This window comes from Sorex fumeus, unplaced genomic scaffold, assembly GCF_029834395.1.
Source record: "Sorex fumeus unplaced genomic scaffold, SorFum_2.1 ptg000061l, whole genome shotgun sequence".
NCBI classification, from domain to species: domain Eukaryota; kingdom Metazoa; phylum Chordata; class Mammalia; order Eulipotyphla; family Soricidae; genus Sorex; species Sorex fumeus.
Window position 1 is genome coordinate 32,936,602 of NW_026606118.1, and position 16,200 is coordinate 32,952,801.

General features: G+C 42.7%; 1 protein-coding gene and 3 non-coding genes across 4 annotated transcripts; all 4 read right to left on the minus strand.

Annotated features, from left to right (window-relative positions):
- Positions 1-2,199: 2,199 nt before the first annotated feature.
- On the minus strand, positions 2,200-4,662 carry RPS12 (ribosomal protein S12). The gene is made up of 6 exons (XM_056126222.1): positions 4,557-4,662; positions 4,370-4,420; positions 4,122-4,238; positions 3,084-3,186; positions 2,619-2,720; positions 2,200-2,279 (listed from the first exon to the last, which is right to left on the minus strand). Exons 2-6 carry the CDS (start codon positions 4,381-4,383, stop codon positions 2,217-2,219), a joined length of 399 nt encoding a protein of 132 aa, XP_055982197.1. The 5' UTR covers positions 4,384-4,420; positions 4,557-4,662; the 3' UTR covers positions 2,200-2,216.
- Positions 2,413-2,540, minus strand: LOC130034857 (small nucleolar RNA SNORA33). The gene has a single exon (XR_008794178.1). It is a non-coding gene; the product is annotated as a small nucleolar RNA SNORA33 (small nucleolar RNA).
- LOC130034865 (small nucleolar RNA SNORD100) lies at positions 2,803-2,879 on the minus strand. Its single transcript, XR_008794182.1, has one exon. It is a non-coding gene; the product is annotated as a small nucleolar RNA SNORD100 (small nucleolar RNA).
- On the minus strand, positions 3,788-3,864 carry LOC130034844 (small nucleolar RNA SNORD101). The gene has a single exon (XR_008794170.1). It is a non-coding gene; the product is annotated as a small nucleolar RNA SNORD101 (small nucleolar RNA).
- Positions 4,663-16,200: the final 11,538 nt, after the last annotated feature.

The window sequence follows — 16,200 nt, forward strand, 5'->3', positions numbered from 1 at the left end:
TCCCAGCACCTTATCAGACATTACCCACGAGCTTCTTGACAGTAGTAAAGTTTTGATAGCCTCTGCTTCTCTAGATCATGTCCTCCTTCACTTTCGTTTCTTCCTGGGTGGGTACCTATCTGAGTGGCTTTTTTCCCTACCTTGGCTAAAGGGTCTCCTTCCTTTCAGGAAGATCAAAAGGCAGTTAAAGCTTTCTTGTCCTGATACTCCTTTGAGTCAGCAGGTAACAAAATGAAGCCCTGCATTTAACTACTAATACACTTTACTCTGGAGTGTATTAGGGCTGGAGCAGTAGCACAGCAGGTAGGGCGTTTGCCTTGCACGCAGCCAACATGGCCGACCAGAGTTCGATTCCTCCGCCCCTCTCGGAGAGCCCGTCAAGTTACCAAGAGTATTTGATATGCCAGACACAGTAACAACAAAGTCTCCAATGGAGACGTTACTGGGCCCACTCGAGCAAATCAATGATCAACGGGAGGGCCTTTACTTACTTACACATTACTCAACATTAGAACACACCCTCAAAGTCTTTTTCTATGGCCATCCTGGTTTTATTTCTTTGCATTTGTATTTAGTACACTTTCTAATTCAAGTAGGAAGTTGAGTTCACATGAGAGGTACGGTACCAAGAGTAAGGCACTTGCCTTTCATGCTGTGTACCAAGTTCTGAGCACCCCTGACAGTAACACCACCCACAAAAAAAAAGTTCATATAGTACAATACTCTTATAATCATGGTATAGACATACCCTTAAATAAGCTGTTACATTACTTTTAAGCAGATGCATGGGTGAAAGGATAGACAATTTAGCAGGGAAGAGCTATGGCACTGGTACAATTTTTTAGAATGTCAAGTATGGCCAAAGGTGTGCAAGGCTCTGGTTAGGTAAAATTAAAAAGTCCACCTTGGGGGCTGGTACCATCACACAGCAGTTAGGGCCTTTGTCTTCCACATTCCATTCAACCTAGGTTTATTCCCAGCATCCCATATGGTCTCCTGAGCACTGCCAGGAGTAATTCCTGAGTGCAGCAGTAATTCCTGAGTGCAGTGCAGCATCAGTTATGACTCAAAAGTCCACATTTTAATTGCACCAAATGAAAGCTTATTTCCATCAGTAATCTTGAGGTTTATCCATTTTCATGTCCAGTGGGTGCTAGATTCCTAACAGATAAACGTCAAGAAACAAAGCCTGAGACAGAAGCGAATAAACATGTAAGGAAGGCAATACAATTCTGAATATGGATACAAATAGGCTATCGATAGAATTAGGCAGAGTATTGACAAATGCCACCCATCACATTAAAGCTGTTTTTATAAATGGCTAAAAGGTGTCTATAGTAAAAGGACTCAGCCGACTAGATCTGACCATTACATTAAGGCCAACTACTTAATATTACTCAATACTAAACATTATTACTCAATATTGAAAGCTAAACTATGGCTTAGCATGCCTTAAGAGTGACAGCTGTACCTGGACTTGCACTTAAAGAGTACCTATAGTAAATACCTCAAGTAAAGCTGATTTAATTTACAAAACAATGTGAAGCACCCACATCAGTGAACAGATGCCTGTCTAACACTGATATCAAAGTTTATCTAGGTTATTTCTTAAGATTAAAATCTGTACCTAATGTCGTGACTGAAACCTGATCAAGAAAGCTTTGGAAGGGGTCTATCTCTATTAGTGATTCAATTAAAAAAAAAAAAATCAAAAAGAAAATTTGTACCAAGTCTCATAAAAAACATGGAGGCCTATAAAATTACTCTGTATTTTTAAGTAATTAAAGTATTAAAACTATGACTCTAGAGCTTACTTTGATATTGAGTCTTTAGTCATCAAATTGCCATAAGCATTTAAAAGGCAAATTGTAGTTTACATGTCAAAGCTATTTAACAACTTAAGAACTCAAATTGCATCAGTAGGTGCCCCATCATCTCACAGGCTTAAGTATCAATTGAAACTATCTTGACTAAACCTTCCTGGCCCGAAATACTCGAACATGATCCAGACTTGATTTCATTCTTTTGTGTGGTACCAGGACAATTCAAGACTATCCACTGTTAACTCAGTTTAAGTTTTTTAAGGAGTTTCTGGTTTTGTAAACCAGAAACAGATCTCATGTTATCACCTGACTTTGTCAGTGACTTTGTCAACTATGAAAATGGATCTTACTGCCCCAAATAAACCAACACATGAGAAACAGCCAAAAAATTTTTTATTTCTTGCATTTGAAGTACTCCTCGATGACATCCTTGGCCTGTGATTCTTTGCCATAGTCCTTAAAAAAAAAAAAGATTGCTTACTGTACTTGGAAACTCCAAATTGCTTAAAATGTTATTAAAACTAATGTTCTACAAAATACCATGTTATAAACATCACTATCAAAATAATTGATGTGAATCTTTATCAATTTCTGTAGCCACTTTCAGGGACCTTAACAACCTCAATGCCGTTAAGGCTCGTAACATGGCTTTAGTATTGCCAGCTATTTCTGAATTTCTGCCAACACAGTCAAGTAAGCAGATTTATTTACTGGCTTGTCAACCCAACTTTTCCCCAGTTTGGAGTTTTGATTTGCTAACCCAGAACAACCTTAATCCAGGGAATTATTACTTACCTTAACCACAACACAACTGCAGCCAACCACTTTTCGGGGTTTCCCTTCTCTGTCGATTTTACAGAGGCCAACCCATTCTCCTAGCTTCTTATTGTCATCAACCTATGGGGAGGAGATACATGAAGACAAAAGTCAGTGTATTAGCACACAGTAATATAAACCCAGAAGTTTAACCCAGAAGGCAGCTGTTGTCAGACTGGGTGACATGGCATTTTCCTCAAAGCGGTTCAGTAGAGGGAGCCAGTTGTCATCATGCACAGCAACCAATACTTTACAAAAACAGAAAAATTGTTCTTGCTCCTGAAAACCTGACTTTTCATGTTTTAGTAGCCAATGCACAATTTTTCACACCTGTAGCAAGTAATGGGCTTAGGCTAAAATCTGCCATCGGCAAAAACACTATGTAGACTCAACACAACCTTAAGCTAATTTATCATCCTCAAATATATCAGATTTGCAACATACCTTAATTAGGTTGATCTGGTGTTCAGCACAAAGTGCCTCCACCAACTTGACATACATAGGCTCATCACAGTTGGATGCAAGCACACAAAGATGGGCTTGGCGCCTGAAATACAAAATTCAAACTCGGGTCAGCTCTAGATTCACCTCTTGCAGTTCACACCATAGCTCACTTTGCTCTGGGCCCACCAGTAAACATGCAGCACAATCGAGTTATAGAACAGGTTTTCAAAGGCATGCATCCAAAATCATCTTCGGTAATTTAAGAATAAACAAGTCTGGATAAAAAAAAAATCACCAATTTGCATCCAAAAAATTATCATGCTATCCTGTAAACACATGACTATTCTATTCAACAAACTTCCAATTATTAGATTATTAACGGCATGTTGCACCCACCAGGTGTAACAGCAGGGTTTACTTCATACCATACCAAAGAAAATTTCAGCATATACGCTATATCAGTGACAGTTTCTCTGGTTTTCACTTCCGTTCAGCTATAATATGCATCCTTGCCACTCCTAATAAACCGGAATCGCTACATCAGATACCCAGTTGTCTGCACCTGTAATTTTCAAGTCATCTCAACTTCAACGCAACCAGTACTCCAGTTGCTTTATATAAATAGCTTGAAATTCCCTTTAGTTAGTTCTATTTAGTCACTTTCACCTTTTCCCTATATATAAAATTAGGTCCACAGCCTACAGGTTTGTCAGACTATACAGGTTTCACTCATGAGAGGAGTGAAGGGGTATCCGACAACAATGTAAGTCATCATTCAAACACTGTAGTCGTCCAACTTCTGGTTTAATAAGAGCGCCTTTCCCATTCCAACCGGAACCCCACAAAAACTCGGCGGGGAGGGGGGGGCTACTAGGTAAGATCCAAGGTCTGGTACCTTTTTTACTACGTTGCCTGCAGGGCGGATGTCATTCAGAACTTTTGTGCTACCACCACCATTGAAAACTTCACGCTTGGGTCCCTTGGCGGCAGTTTTGCTCGGGTTCCAACAACCCACAGTATTGAGACTCATACACGTACTTGTCTAGGGCTTTGGCGGCTTCGCGGATGCCACGTGCGAGGCCATCGTGGATGAGGGCGGTCTTCAGCACCTCTTGCAGCGCAGTGTTCACGTCCATTACACCTCCAGCAGCAATGCTAGCGACACACCGACCAAGAGCCCGTGAGGAAGTCCCCGGGGCAGGACGGGCGCGCTCGAGGACCCGGAGCTTCCCCTCCCCCCAACTCCGGCCTCCCCAAAGCACGGGCGTCCCGTCCCCGGAGCTCACCCTTCCTCGGCCATGGCGGTGGATTACGGGTGGAGCCGAATCTTGAACACACTGCAAGAAAGATACGGGGCACTCGGTTAATAGCTCCAGCTCTACCGAAAACAGAGAGAACCACGCTCGATTCCGAAGAAGAAAACACCGAACAAGAAACCATGGACGAACCACCACCCGCTCCGGCTTCACTCACCCCGAGCCTCCGCCTCCGCGTACTTCCGCGGCGGCAGGGAAAGAGGCCTCCGAAGCCCGCATGCCGGTATTTAAGGCAGCCCGAGGCCCCAGGGCGCATGCGCACTCCCTCCCGGGGCAGGGGTGGCTTCGGCAATGCCGGGTTCACAATTTCTGTTTCCGTATGGAGGCGGCCTGGAGACTGCGTGGGTTGTGCGGAACGCGCAGCAGGCACTAGCACGGACTGCCACAAATGGCCCTGCCCTCCGTAGGCGTGGCCTGCAGAGGCCCGCAGACCTCGTTCTACGGGGCGCGAGAAGGGCGAGTAGCGCACGTGTGCCTGCGTGGGGTTATAAGGCCGGGAGTTTCAGTCCACCTGCGCATGTAGTTGCTATGTCCCATTTCTTTCGTTATTACTGCTTCTCTGGGTTGCGTACTTACTTCCTCTTCTTCTTAAATACCCGTGAATGTCTGGGTGATCGCTCTGTTGGGGGCGTGTGTTTTCCCTAAAGCTAGCACGTTTTTGCTTCTAAGTCCATCGCTAATACTTTTTCTGCAAAGTCAAGTTGGACCCTCCCGCCTGGGGCTTGGTTCTGTCATTATAATTGTGTTTGATTCCAAATGAAGGTTGTTTTACTTAGGCTAGGTTAACCCTCCTGAATTCGTCATCCTGCGGAAATCGCGGGTCCGCGTTTAAATCTTGTACACGACACAGACTGGGTCGGCCAAAAGAGCATTGAAAATCTTAAAAACTCCGGGTATTGGTTTGCCAGCCAGCAAAGGCTTGTTGGTGGAATTCGAGCACTCTATTGAAACTTCTCTTGGAAGTAATATTTTTGAATTTTGCGATGGTTCTTCATCCACTTTTCCAGCACAAATAACCAGAAAAACAGGCAAATAAAAGTACTTTCTGCCCAATCGACAATTGTTAGGCTTTCGATTAGTGTCTGCACCGCGGAAACAGAGAACCGCGGCAAATAATGCCAGACTCAGGAAACAAAGCTAGGTAAGATGGTAAGAGTATAAGGGAATATTGATCTGAATAGAAGAATACTGGAATTTTAAGAAATTCCTGTGTTTCTCAGCTTTCTAAAGGTTAACTTTAAAAATGACTTTTAGATGTGACTAACGGGTAGAACACTTGATTTATGTTTAAGGCAGGGTCTCCATCCTGGTACTGCAAAAACAGCAAAAAATCACTATCAATAAGTTCTATGTTGTTCACTTTTTTTGGCTAATTTCACTAATTGCTGAGCCTTTCTAAAAAGCTGAGAAAATATGTAAGGTTGAAACATTTATTCCTGCCCCTCTTGTGGTTGCGATGTAGTAAGATTTCAACCACGCATGTACCTCAGGGCCACAGGAGAAGTACAAAGTGGCATTGTGGATAAACTAGAACAGGTGAGTGAAGGGCTTTTGACAGTCATTAAAAAGGGCTCAGAGTGAGAATGAGAGGTTTCCTAAGTTCAAAGATGGAGGAAGCACAAGGTCTTTTTTGGAAATTAGCATATTTGTAATTTTTTTAAACTGTGTAAAAAATGTTCCAGCAAAATTCTCACCAAAAGTTAAAGGTTAGTCGGCTCAGCACACAAGTATATTTCTAATACTTTTCACTTAAAATATCATAGGGAGGAGGTGGGACATTTGGTAGACTGAGAAACCTGAATGGGAAGGTAGTCAGCCAAACTGATGGGGGGCATGGAGGGGAAGGGGCTCAGCCTGTAGGTGCCAAGATAGTACCAACCAATGGTGAATTTGCTTTCAGTCTCCTAGCAGGTTCAGAAGCTCTTCTGTAAAATCAAGTATATATTTTTTTGTTTGTTTTGTTTTGGGAGCCATACCTGGAGATGGACAGGAGTTACTCATGCTGTGCACTTAGGAATTACTCCTGGCGGTGTTTGGCGCACCATATGGGATGCCAGGAATCAAATCTGGACTCACTGTGTGGAAGGCAACCGCCCTGCCCTTTGTACTGTAGCTCCAACTCCCCAAATATGTATTCCTAAAAAAAAAAAAAATACTTTGGCCTCATCTGGCTGTTCAAGTTCTTCAACGTCTCTCTGTCCTCACAGGGAGCTTATACTCTACATTAACAAATACCTTTTCTATATACTTGGAAACCTTTCTAAAAACTGGAGTGACATATTTTCCTAGTCCTACTTAGAAAAGCAGCTCTGATGCCAAGAATAAAATTTCAGGCCCACTAGGGACTGAAGATTCTTTAAGATAGATAGTCTTAATTCACTCATTTAAAGTAATTTTCTCTCAATTTTAGGTATCACCAAAGTTCTTTGAGGAATGAAATACAGAAAAAGAACACACAAACAGCCAAATGAGAGTCTAGTTGCTATAGGTTACCCCCCCACCCACCCACCCTGAGGAGCCACACCTGTGTGCTCAGGTTCTGTAGCAGATCCACAATGCTCAGGGGACCACATGGGTGGTAGATGGCATCCAGCTCAGATGTACTGGGGGTGCCTGAGAGAGGTGGGAGTGCCAGGGATTGAACCTGAATGGCCTTTTAGGCACATGCTCTGCACTTGTACTATATCCCTGGATTCAAAGTATACATGAATGTTCCATTAAATTATCAAATTCTGCATAGTCACAAGTGTACATATAAAATAGAAAAGAAAAAGCATGCTAAAAGTGTGTGGTTTTTTTGTTTGTTTTTTTAGTATTAGTGATAAGTTATGTTGCCTAGCACTTTCTTTACCAGTTGAGGTACTAAATTGTTAGAAATGGATGGTGGAGGTACAGAGTTTGGGCCACACATAAAGGTGTTCAGTGCTTACTCCTGGTTCTGTGCTCAGGGATCACTCCTCACATCACAAGTGCCTTAATTGCCTCACTGTCTGTCTGACCTAACTTACATATTTGATCCCTTGATGGCCTCTGAGAACCTGTATGACAAAGATAGTATTTGCCCTCTTTAACAGATAAGGAAACGGAAGCTTAGGTTGTTGCCTGAGAATGTACCACTGTACTCCCGTTGTTCATCGATTTGCTCAAGCGGGCCCGGTAATGTCTCCATTGTGAGACTTGTTTTTACTGTGTTTGGCCTATCGAATACGCCACGTGTAGCTTGTCAGGCTTTGCCGTGCGGGCGAGATACTCTCCATAGCTTGCCGGGCTCTCCGAGAGGGGCGGAGGAATTGAACCCGAGTCGGCCAAGTTGGCTGCATTCAAGGCAAACGCCCTACCTGCTGTGCTAGCCCTGAGAATATACAGTCAGTAAAAATGGATGCTGGTATTTAAGCCCTGTGGACTCTTAGGCTCTTGCTTCTAACACTTTAGCCATTAGTATGATTGTCTAAGTGTAGGAAGAAGAGCATTAAGAATTCAACCAACTCTATATATTACATATGGCATAATAGAATCAATTCTATGGTGTGTCAGAAAGTCGTATCTATGGGGAAAACGATCATTGCAGTGTCAGGCAGAAAAAGAAAAAATGATAGAAATAGTAGATGTATTAGTTTGCTGAGGCAACCAGGACAGACAGTCACAGATGGAGTTACAAAACCAGAGAGCTAATGTCTTCGTTCTGAGAGGAAGAAGTCTGATCTCAAGTGTCTGCAAAATGTGTTCCTTGCAAGGGAGCAGAGGAGAATCAGTTCCAAATGATACTCGTAGCTTCTAGAGTTTTGCCAGCCGGTGGTATTTTTTGACTTATAGTGGTAAAAGGTAAAAGGTAAAGGCCCTCCCGTTGATCGTCGATTTGCTCGAGCGGGCCCAGTAACGTCTCCATTGGAGACTTTGTTGTTACTGTGTTTGGCATATCGAATACTCTCGGTAGCTTGCCGGGCTCTCCGAGAGGGGCGGAGGAATTGAACTCGGGTCGGCCATGTTATAGTGGTGTAACTGTTTATTACATGTCTTTTACTGTTTACATAGCTATGCAACCAAATTTTTCTTGTTATAAGAGTGCCAGTTGTATTGGATTAAGACCCTGACTACTCCAGTATGACCTCTCTCAACTAATCACCTTTAAAACAACCCGTTTTCAAAATAATCCTGTTGTGAGGGGAAGCAATAGCACAGCGGTAGGGCGTTTGCCTTGCACGCAGCCAACATGGCCGACCCGAGTTCGATTCCTCCGCCCCTCTCAGAGAGCCCGGCAAGCTACGGAGAGGATCTCGCCCGCACAGCATAGCCTGGCAAGCTACCCGTGATATATTCAATATGCCTAACACAGTAACAACAAAGTCTCCAATGGAGACGTTACTGGGCCCGCTTGAGCAAATCGATGAACAACGGGACGGCCTTTACCTTTACCTTGAGTGAGGGGAAGAAAGGTATTCAACATATGTATTTGGGGAAAAAAATGATTCATTATACATGTCAATAAAGGAGTAAGTATAGAATAAATTAGATGCTAAAAAGATCTTTGAGCTGAACTACAACAAGCTAACTCTGGAGGTCAGTGCTAGGAATAGAAGCTGGGCCAGGATCTATAAAAGATTTTTGTTGTTGTTGTTATTATTGCAGTAGTGAGATCCAGCTGAGTTGAGTTGAATTTTCAGTTCGTTTTGTGTCCTTTGGCAGATTACTGTGTCATAAAAAAATGGTAATGGATTATAATATTGTTAGGACTAAATGATAATCAGTTTAACAATAAGCGATAGCACAGTGGTAGGGTGTTTGCCTTGCACGCGGCCGACCTGGCCAACCCGAGTTCTATTCCTCTGCCCCTCTCGGAGAGCCCGGCAAGCTACTGAGAGTATCTCGCCCGCATGGCAAAGCCTGGCAAGCTACCCGTGACTGATGTATATGCCAAACACAGTAACAAGTCTCACAATGGAGACGCTACTGGGCCCGCTCGAGCAAATTGGTGAACAAGGAGAGGATAGTGCTAGTGCCAGTGCTAGGACTAAATGAGATAATTGTTACAAGTATCTGCCACTGTGCCTGAGAAATAATGTTGTTTATAAAAAACTTCATGTGGAAACATCCAAAAGGAGAGAGAGAACACAGGGGATTGCCCTGCCTCAGAGGCAGGGGGGGATGGGGGGGATGGGGGTGGGGGGATATTATCCATGGTGGTGGAAAATGCACACTGGTGGAGGGATGGGTATCTGATCATTGTAGAATCGAAACCCAAGCACAAAAAATTGTAAATCTACAACTGTACCTCATGGTGTTTCACTAATAAAAAAAATACATTAAAAAAAAAAAACTTCATGTGGAAAGGTTCAAAACTTTTCCCTTTTCCTGCCCTAAACCACGAGGGTTAGTACAGTAACTTACTTATTGGAGTCATTATACCAACTGCATGTTACTTATATATGAACAAATGCAACAAATTCAATCATTGTATTCATTTTTATTGAAGAGGGGAGAGGGGCTGGGCCACTCCTGTTAGTGCTGAGGGGTTACACTTGATTGTGCTGGGGCATTATCTGTGGTGTCTGGTATTAAACCCTCGTCAGCTTTACGCAAGGCAACCACCTCAACTCCTGTACTTTCTAGTCCAAAGGAAATAATTTTAAATCATTTAAAGTAAATCGTTTAAAGTACATCATTTAAAATCATCATCTACTGGATAGATGGCATATCAAAAAAAAATTCTATGTTGAGAAGTAATTACGTGGGGCTGGAGTAATAGAACAGCGGGTACGGCGTTTGCCTTGCATGCAGCCGACCCGGGTTCAATTCCCAGCATCACATATGGTCCCCTGAGCGCAGAGCCAGAAGTAACCCCTGTGCATCACCGGGTGTGACCCAAAAAGAAAAAAAAAAAGAACTAATTACTTTACTGGATTACTATCTATTTGGTGTTCATTGGATATCTTGGGAATCACAGAAAACCATTATTCATTTGAAAATTTTTTAAAATGCCTTATCTCTGGGGGGTTTGAAAACAAATAAATATAATAAATTTATTTTAAGCCTGTGGACTCTTAGGCTCTTGCTTCTAACCCTTTAGCTATTTGTATGATTGTCTAAATGTAGAAAGAATAGCATTAAGAATTCAACCAACTCTATATATTACATATGACCTAATAGAATTGATTCTGCGGCATGTCAGAAAGTCATATCTATGGGAAAAATGAACCAGAAACTAAGGAAAAAGGAGAGACTCAGGAAAATATCTTGCTGCTCTGAGATAAAGCCTAGTAGACTTATTGGTTGGGAGTTTTGTGGTTGTTTTAGGATGGTGTCTGGCACCCAACTCAGGACCTCCATGTATGAGGTTTCCTTTCTTACATTGAGCCACATCTTGGCCCCAGCTGTTATTTTAAATATCAGATCACAGATCACAGGTCATCCCGTTATTCGTCGATTGCCTCGAGCAGGCCCCAGTAACGTCTCCTTCATCCTAGCCCGGAGATTATATTCAAGGCTCTTTAGGAGAATGAGACCCATCATTGTTACTGGTATTTGGCATATTGGGTACACCACGGGGAGTTTGCCAGACTCTGCCGTGTGGGCAGGCTACATTCGGTAGCCTGCCAGTTTGTCAAAGTAGGAATGAGATGTCATAATAAGAAGTCGCGCGGCCGCGCGTTTCCGGGAACTGGTTTTTATAGTCTCAGAGTCTTGGCCGCTGATGGGATTACATGGCGCCAGGGGGCCAGTTGGTGGGTGTGACCCCCGCCTACTGGAATTTGGAGGATCTGGGTGGAGGATGCTCGACTCCAATCCGAGTAGGCTTGGAGATCTCGGCCCTGGAACCCACGTGGCTTTGTCCCTCTGCCGGTACCTTCAGGTGTGCGGAGAGTGGTCTCAGCATGGTGGTGGCTGGTCCTGGAGGTCTTCGGCTCCTGGGGCCCTGGCCAGGGCGGGGAGGAAAGCTCAACCCGCTCCCCTCCAAGGGCCCCGGCGAGGAATAGCCAGGCACGGGGGCAGGAGACTGCGCTCTTCTCCTCCGGGAGCTGGTTTTTATAGTCTCAGAGCCTACTCGGATTGGAGTCGAGCATCCTCCACCCAGATCCTCCAAATTCCAGTAGGCGGGGGGGGTCACACCCACCAACTGGCCCCCTGGCGCCGTGTAATCCCATCAGCGGCCAAGACTCTGAGACTATAATTTTAAATATGGACTATAATATTATTTGGAGCGATAGCACAGCGGGTAGTGTGTTTGCCTTGCACGCGGCCGACCCGGGCAACCTGGGTTCATTTCCTCCGTCCTCTCGGAGAGCCCAGCAAGCTACTGAGGGTATCTCGCCCGAACCGCAGAGTCTGGCAAGTTACCCGTGACGTACTCGATATGCCACAGTAACAACAAGTCTCACAATGGAGACGTTACTGGGCCCGGTTGAGCAAATCGATAAACAACAGGAGAACAGTACCACAGTGCTATAATATTATTGGAAATATTGGAAATAATAATGGAAGCAATATTATTATTACTGAAGAAAAATGGTTGCCACTGAAGAAAGACTTTCCCTAAACAGAATCCTAGTATATGAATATAGGAACAAAAGATAAAGGCTGGGAGAGAGTAACGGGGGTGTGGGGGGCAGTGAGACGCTGCCTTGCATGCTATCCACCCCATTCAATTCCTCACACCACATATGGTCGCTTGAATATGCCAAGGATCACAGAGAGAAAAATAGCCCCTGAGGGGCTGGAGCAAAAGTACAACTAGTGGAGCAGTTTGCCTTGCACATGGCCTGGGTTCTATTGCTGGCATCTCGTAAGGTCCCCCAAGCAGAGCCAGAAGTAATCTGAGTATTTCCAGGTGTGGCTCGAAAACAACAACACAACAAAAATGTCCCCGGAATAAATTCACTGAGACAATTCTGTAGTGATAGAAATAGATAAAAAGTGAAAAATTAAAATGGAATATAAACTTTAACAAACCTTTTGTAAGATATAGGACAAAAAGGGGAAAAAAGAAAAAAAAGTAGAAAGAAAAGTAATAATAGATAAGCAGATCAGTTTGGGTCAGTTATTTTCAACCATCGTTCCATTAACTAGTGCCCATCTACAGGTGTAAAAAGGCTGAAAACCACTGGACTAACTAGATGATGTAGTATCTTTTAGATTAATATAGAGATAGAGAGGAGGGAATGAAAAATAATTAAAGAAACTGTTTGATTTGATGTTAGATTAAAGAAATAACTGAATAAAAGAAGGTTTTTCAAAGCTGGCTGGAGTAAGATTATAAAGGACTTTTGCAAGAACTAGCGTCATTTAGAATGATTCTAAAGCCCATTTTTCATCTTCTGTGCCCTCCCAGAAAATTTTGTATAACCTGTAGGATCCAAAGTAACAACACTTCAAGAATCAATTATGTACACATTTTAGCCAAAGTAAACAGTGCTTTGGATATGTCTCTATAGTAGAATTCATTTCATTATAGTAAATTATTCATTAGTGTCTATTTTATCTGTTAGAAAGTGCAATGCAAGCTATCAGTTGTATGGGCTGCAACCAGAGATCAAAAGTACCACCTTGGCCTCTTACACTCTACTGCCTAGTTCTCCATCATTAAAATGTGGATCAATGTCTCAGTTTTATCAGTTGAAACACCGAAAAAGGGATTGTCCTCAAATGTCCACAAATCCTTCAACTCTCTTTCCCCTGTTAATCTTTAACGGAGAGCCTCTGGATGATAAATTTAAATTAATAATAATAAAAAAAGACTGGGCTGAATTCTGGTGGACACCAAAGTTATATCCTTACTTTATTATTATTTTTAATTCAAATCTTAAAAGAAGTCACCTTTATTTTCCATATCTTCCGGCCATAACTAAGGAGAGAAACTCTTCCGAGTGAATTTATGATCAGCAATTCTGATCTAACTGTAATGCAAGAAACTTCAACTTCATATGGCCAATTTCTTTTCTAAGCATATTTGCACCCCTGTATTTTCTCATGTAGATTGGATCTGCCCCCACTAAGAAATCTCACCATCCTTAACTAAGAAATCAGCACTCAACTGTACAAGGCATTGACCAACTCTTTTATGACAGATTGAGAGATTCTCTTACTTTTTTGGGGGGGAGAGAGGAGATTGTTTTGGGGCCACACCCACTAGCGCTCTGGGTCCTCACCCTGTACAAGGCAGGTGCCCTACTCACTATACCACCCTTACCCACTGCGCTAAGGCTCTGGCATGCTTCTCTTATTGTATGTGCTGAAAACATGACTGATCCGAGTTTGAACACAATTCATGCACATGAATCAATGAAAACTAATTCTATCTCCTTAATGGAAATAGTTTGTGCCCGGCAAGAGTTTATCATAAGTGCAAGGATAAGTGACACCTAGTCAGGTAACTCCTCTGTGATTATCTAGATGCGCCGGCAGTCTTACCTAAACAAACTTAGTTACCTCTCCGGGCCATTCCCCTCTATTTACGTCATTGAGTTAGAAAGGATATACCATGTGGCACTCATGCCTCAGGATCTGCTCTTGGGCAGGGCCATGCTTTCCTGGATAGGCGCAATCCGAGACTAATATGTAGTCTCATATATAAATGAGACTGCAATCCGAAATCATCTGTAACACAGGCAAAGGAAGCCTGTGTCCCCTCCCTGCCCACTGCAGTTTGCAGGTCCATTTTTAGCTGACTTAAGTCTACATTTTTGACATTCCTATCCTACAAAGTCCTGGATTTTTTTGAGTCCAGGTAGTTTACAGTTTACAGTTTCCCAACACCATAAATTGTGCCCTAGCTCTTGAGTTCACGGAAGTCTTGGAGATAAGGGGAAATACCAGGCAGATAGTCAATGGGTAACCTTAAAAGGCCCTAAATAAGTAGACAGCCTGAACATCCTAAGTGGAAATTCATATAGGGAGTTAATCTTGGCAGCACAAAGACCCTATATCAGCCAGACTGATTTTTGTTCTCTAAGACAAAGAGAACTGACATTCTGTAACTATTCTGTAACCATTCTGTAACCTTCTTGTCTAATGAGAAGTAACACAAAGATCCAGTTTTCTTATATAAAACCCACCCCCCAAAAAGAAGGCCATATTAAACTTAGTCCTATACTAAGTTCCTACCCTAACAGGGAATTTCTTTCTCTTCTACTTTCCAATGAAATTTTCCATTTTTTTCTGAGTGTGTGCATTTTATTGCTCAATATTTTCACTCTTGAAAATACTGAAGTGGGGCTGGAGCAATAGCACAGCGGGTAGGGCGTTTGCCTTGCACGTGGCCGACCCGAGTTCGATTCCCAGCATCCCATATGGTCCCCCGAGCACTGCCAGGAGTAATTTCTGAGTGCATGAGCCAGGAGTAACCAACCCCTGTGCATCGCCGGGTGTGACCCAAAAAGAAAAAAAAAATGAAAATACTGAAGAACCCACGAGCCACGGACGAACACAGAGACCCATCATCACCATCCTGCATTAACATGAAGATACTGCAGAGTGGTTGTGAAGATAATTACTGGTCAACAAAGATCTTTCGACTCTGAGCAAAGGGTTCACCCTGTGCAAGGCAAGTCCTTTACCTGCTGTACTATTATTACTCTGGCCCCACCCTTGATTATCTTTTAACTGAACAAGGGATATCTGTGCAGAGTCCAAGAAACCCACTGTGCTTAGATTAAAAAATTTGGAGAAGTTGCAACAGTCACAGGTTACTAAACTAGCCCTTTGGCTTAAAACAGTGACTACTTCTGTGTGGTCTTAAACATTTGATTTTTATTGGTTTAGGTCTTAGGGATCAAGGTACTGAAGTACACTCCAAAAACAAAAAAAAAGGTGTAAAAATAATCTCCCTGATACACTATGCTCAAAAGTTTCAAATGCATATTCACATTGGTAATCATCAACCAAATGACCCCCCCCTTAAGACTGGAATATTAAATAAGAAAGGAATACCTGACTTGATGAATGTCACAAGAACTTAGCAAGAAGGTCATGATTTATTGATACCAAATAAAAACATCAAAATCTGTAAGAACTGCAGTTGCTTCATGGGAGTGTTAGTTGCTGCCTTAAATTTTGGTCATACCTTTTTATTTTCCCCTTAGTTTAGCTTACCTTGCACGAAAAAAAAATCCTGTTCACAATTTTATGCGTTACAATAGTAACTAAAGTACAGGACAATCGATCTTCAGTAGGAAGCTTGTGGTGGAGAGGGGCCTGGGCCGGTAGAGACAGAGCAGGAAAAAGAACATTAAGACAATGGTGAAGGGAAGTGGTCGCGGGGGAGGAGGAGGTGCTGAAAGGTGGCAAAGTGTTATGACTGAAACTTTATCATTAACAGTTACTAAAAAGTTTGTTTAAAGTATCTATCATAGAGACAGACTGGTGCCTGGGGCATTTTGGTGGAGAGAAGTGGATATGGGTGATCAGACTGGTATTGGAACATTATGTGTCTGAAACCCAATCATGAAAAACACTGTAATTAACCTTGACTAAATTTCGAAAAGTATATATATTTAAATTTTATGCACTTCGAATTTCTGGTGCCAGGAAATTTGAGGGTTAGAGTATGTTAGCAGCATCACTCTCCCTGTCCAGCGAATCATACACCCTCTGCTCATAACCTCCCTATAAGGCAGGCACTATAATTCTCTTCCATAGTTTTATGGCTAGTGAAACTCTTTGCAATCCCGGGTCTCCTTAAGTGCCTAAGACTGAAATTCAGGCGGGGCCTGCAGAGGTCATACTCCCAGCCAGCCTGCTGTGTTTTCTTGAACATTAATTATACCTCTTCTTACTCATTCTAATCCAGGTAGAACTCATTGCCAATCTGT

What these genes read in the sequence shown, in the direction of transcription:
- RPS12 (XM_056126222.1), bottom strand. An exon ending in ACCAGATCAACCTAATTAAG is followed by an intron (nt 2,721 to 3,083) that starts GTATGTTGCAAA and finishes TCCTCCCCATAG; the next exon opens with GTTGATGACAATAAGAAGCT. An exon ending in GCAGTTGTGTTGTGGTTAAG is followed by an intron (nt 2,280 to 2,618) that starts GTAAGTAATAAT and finishes TTTTTTTTTAAG; the next exon opens with GACTATGGCAAAGAATCACA.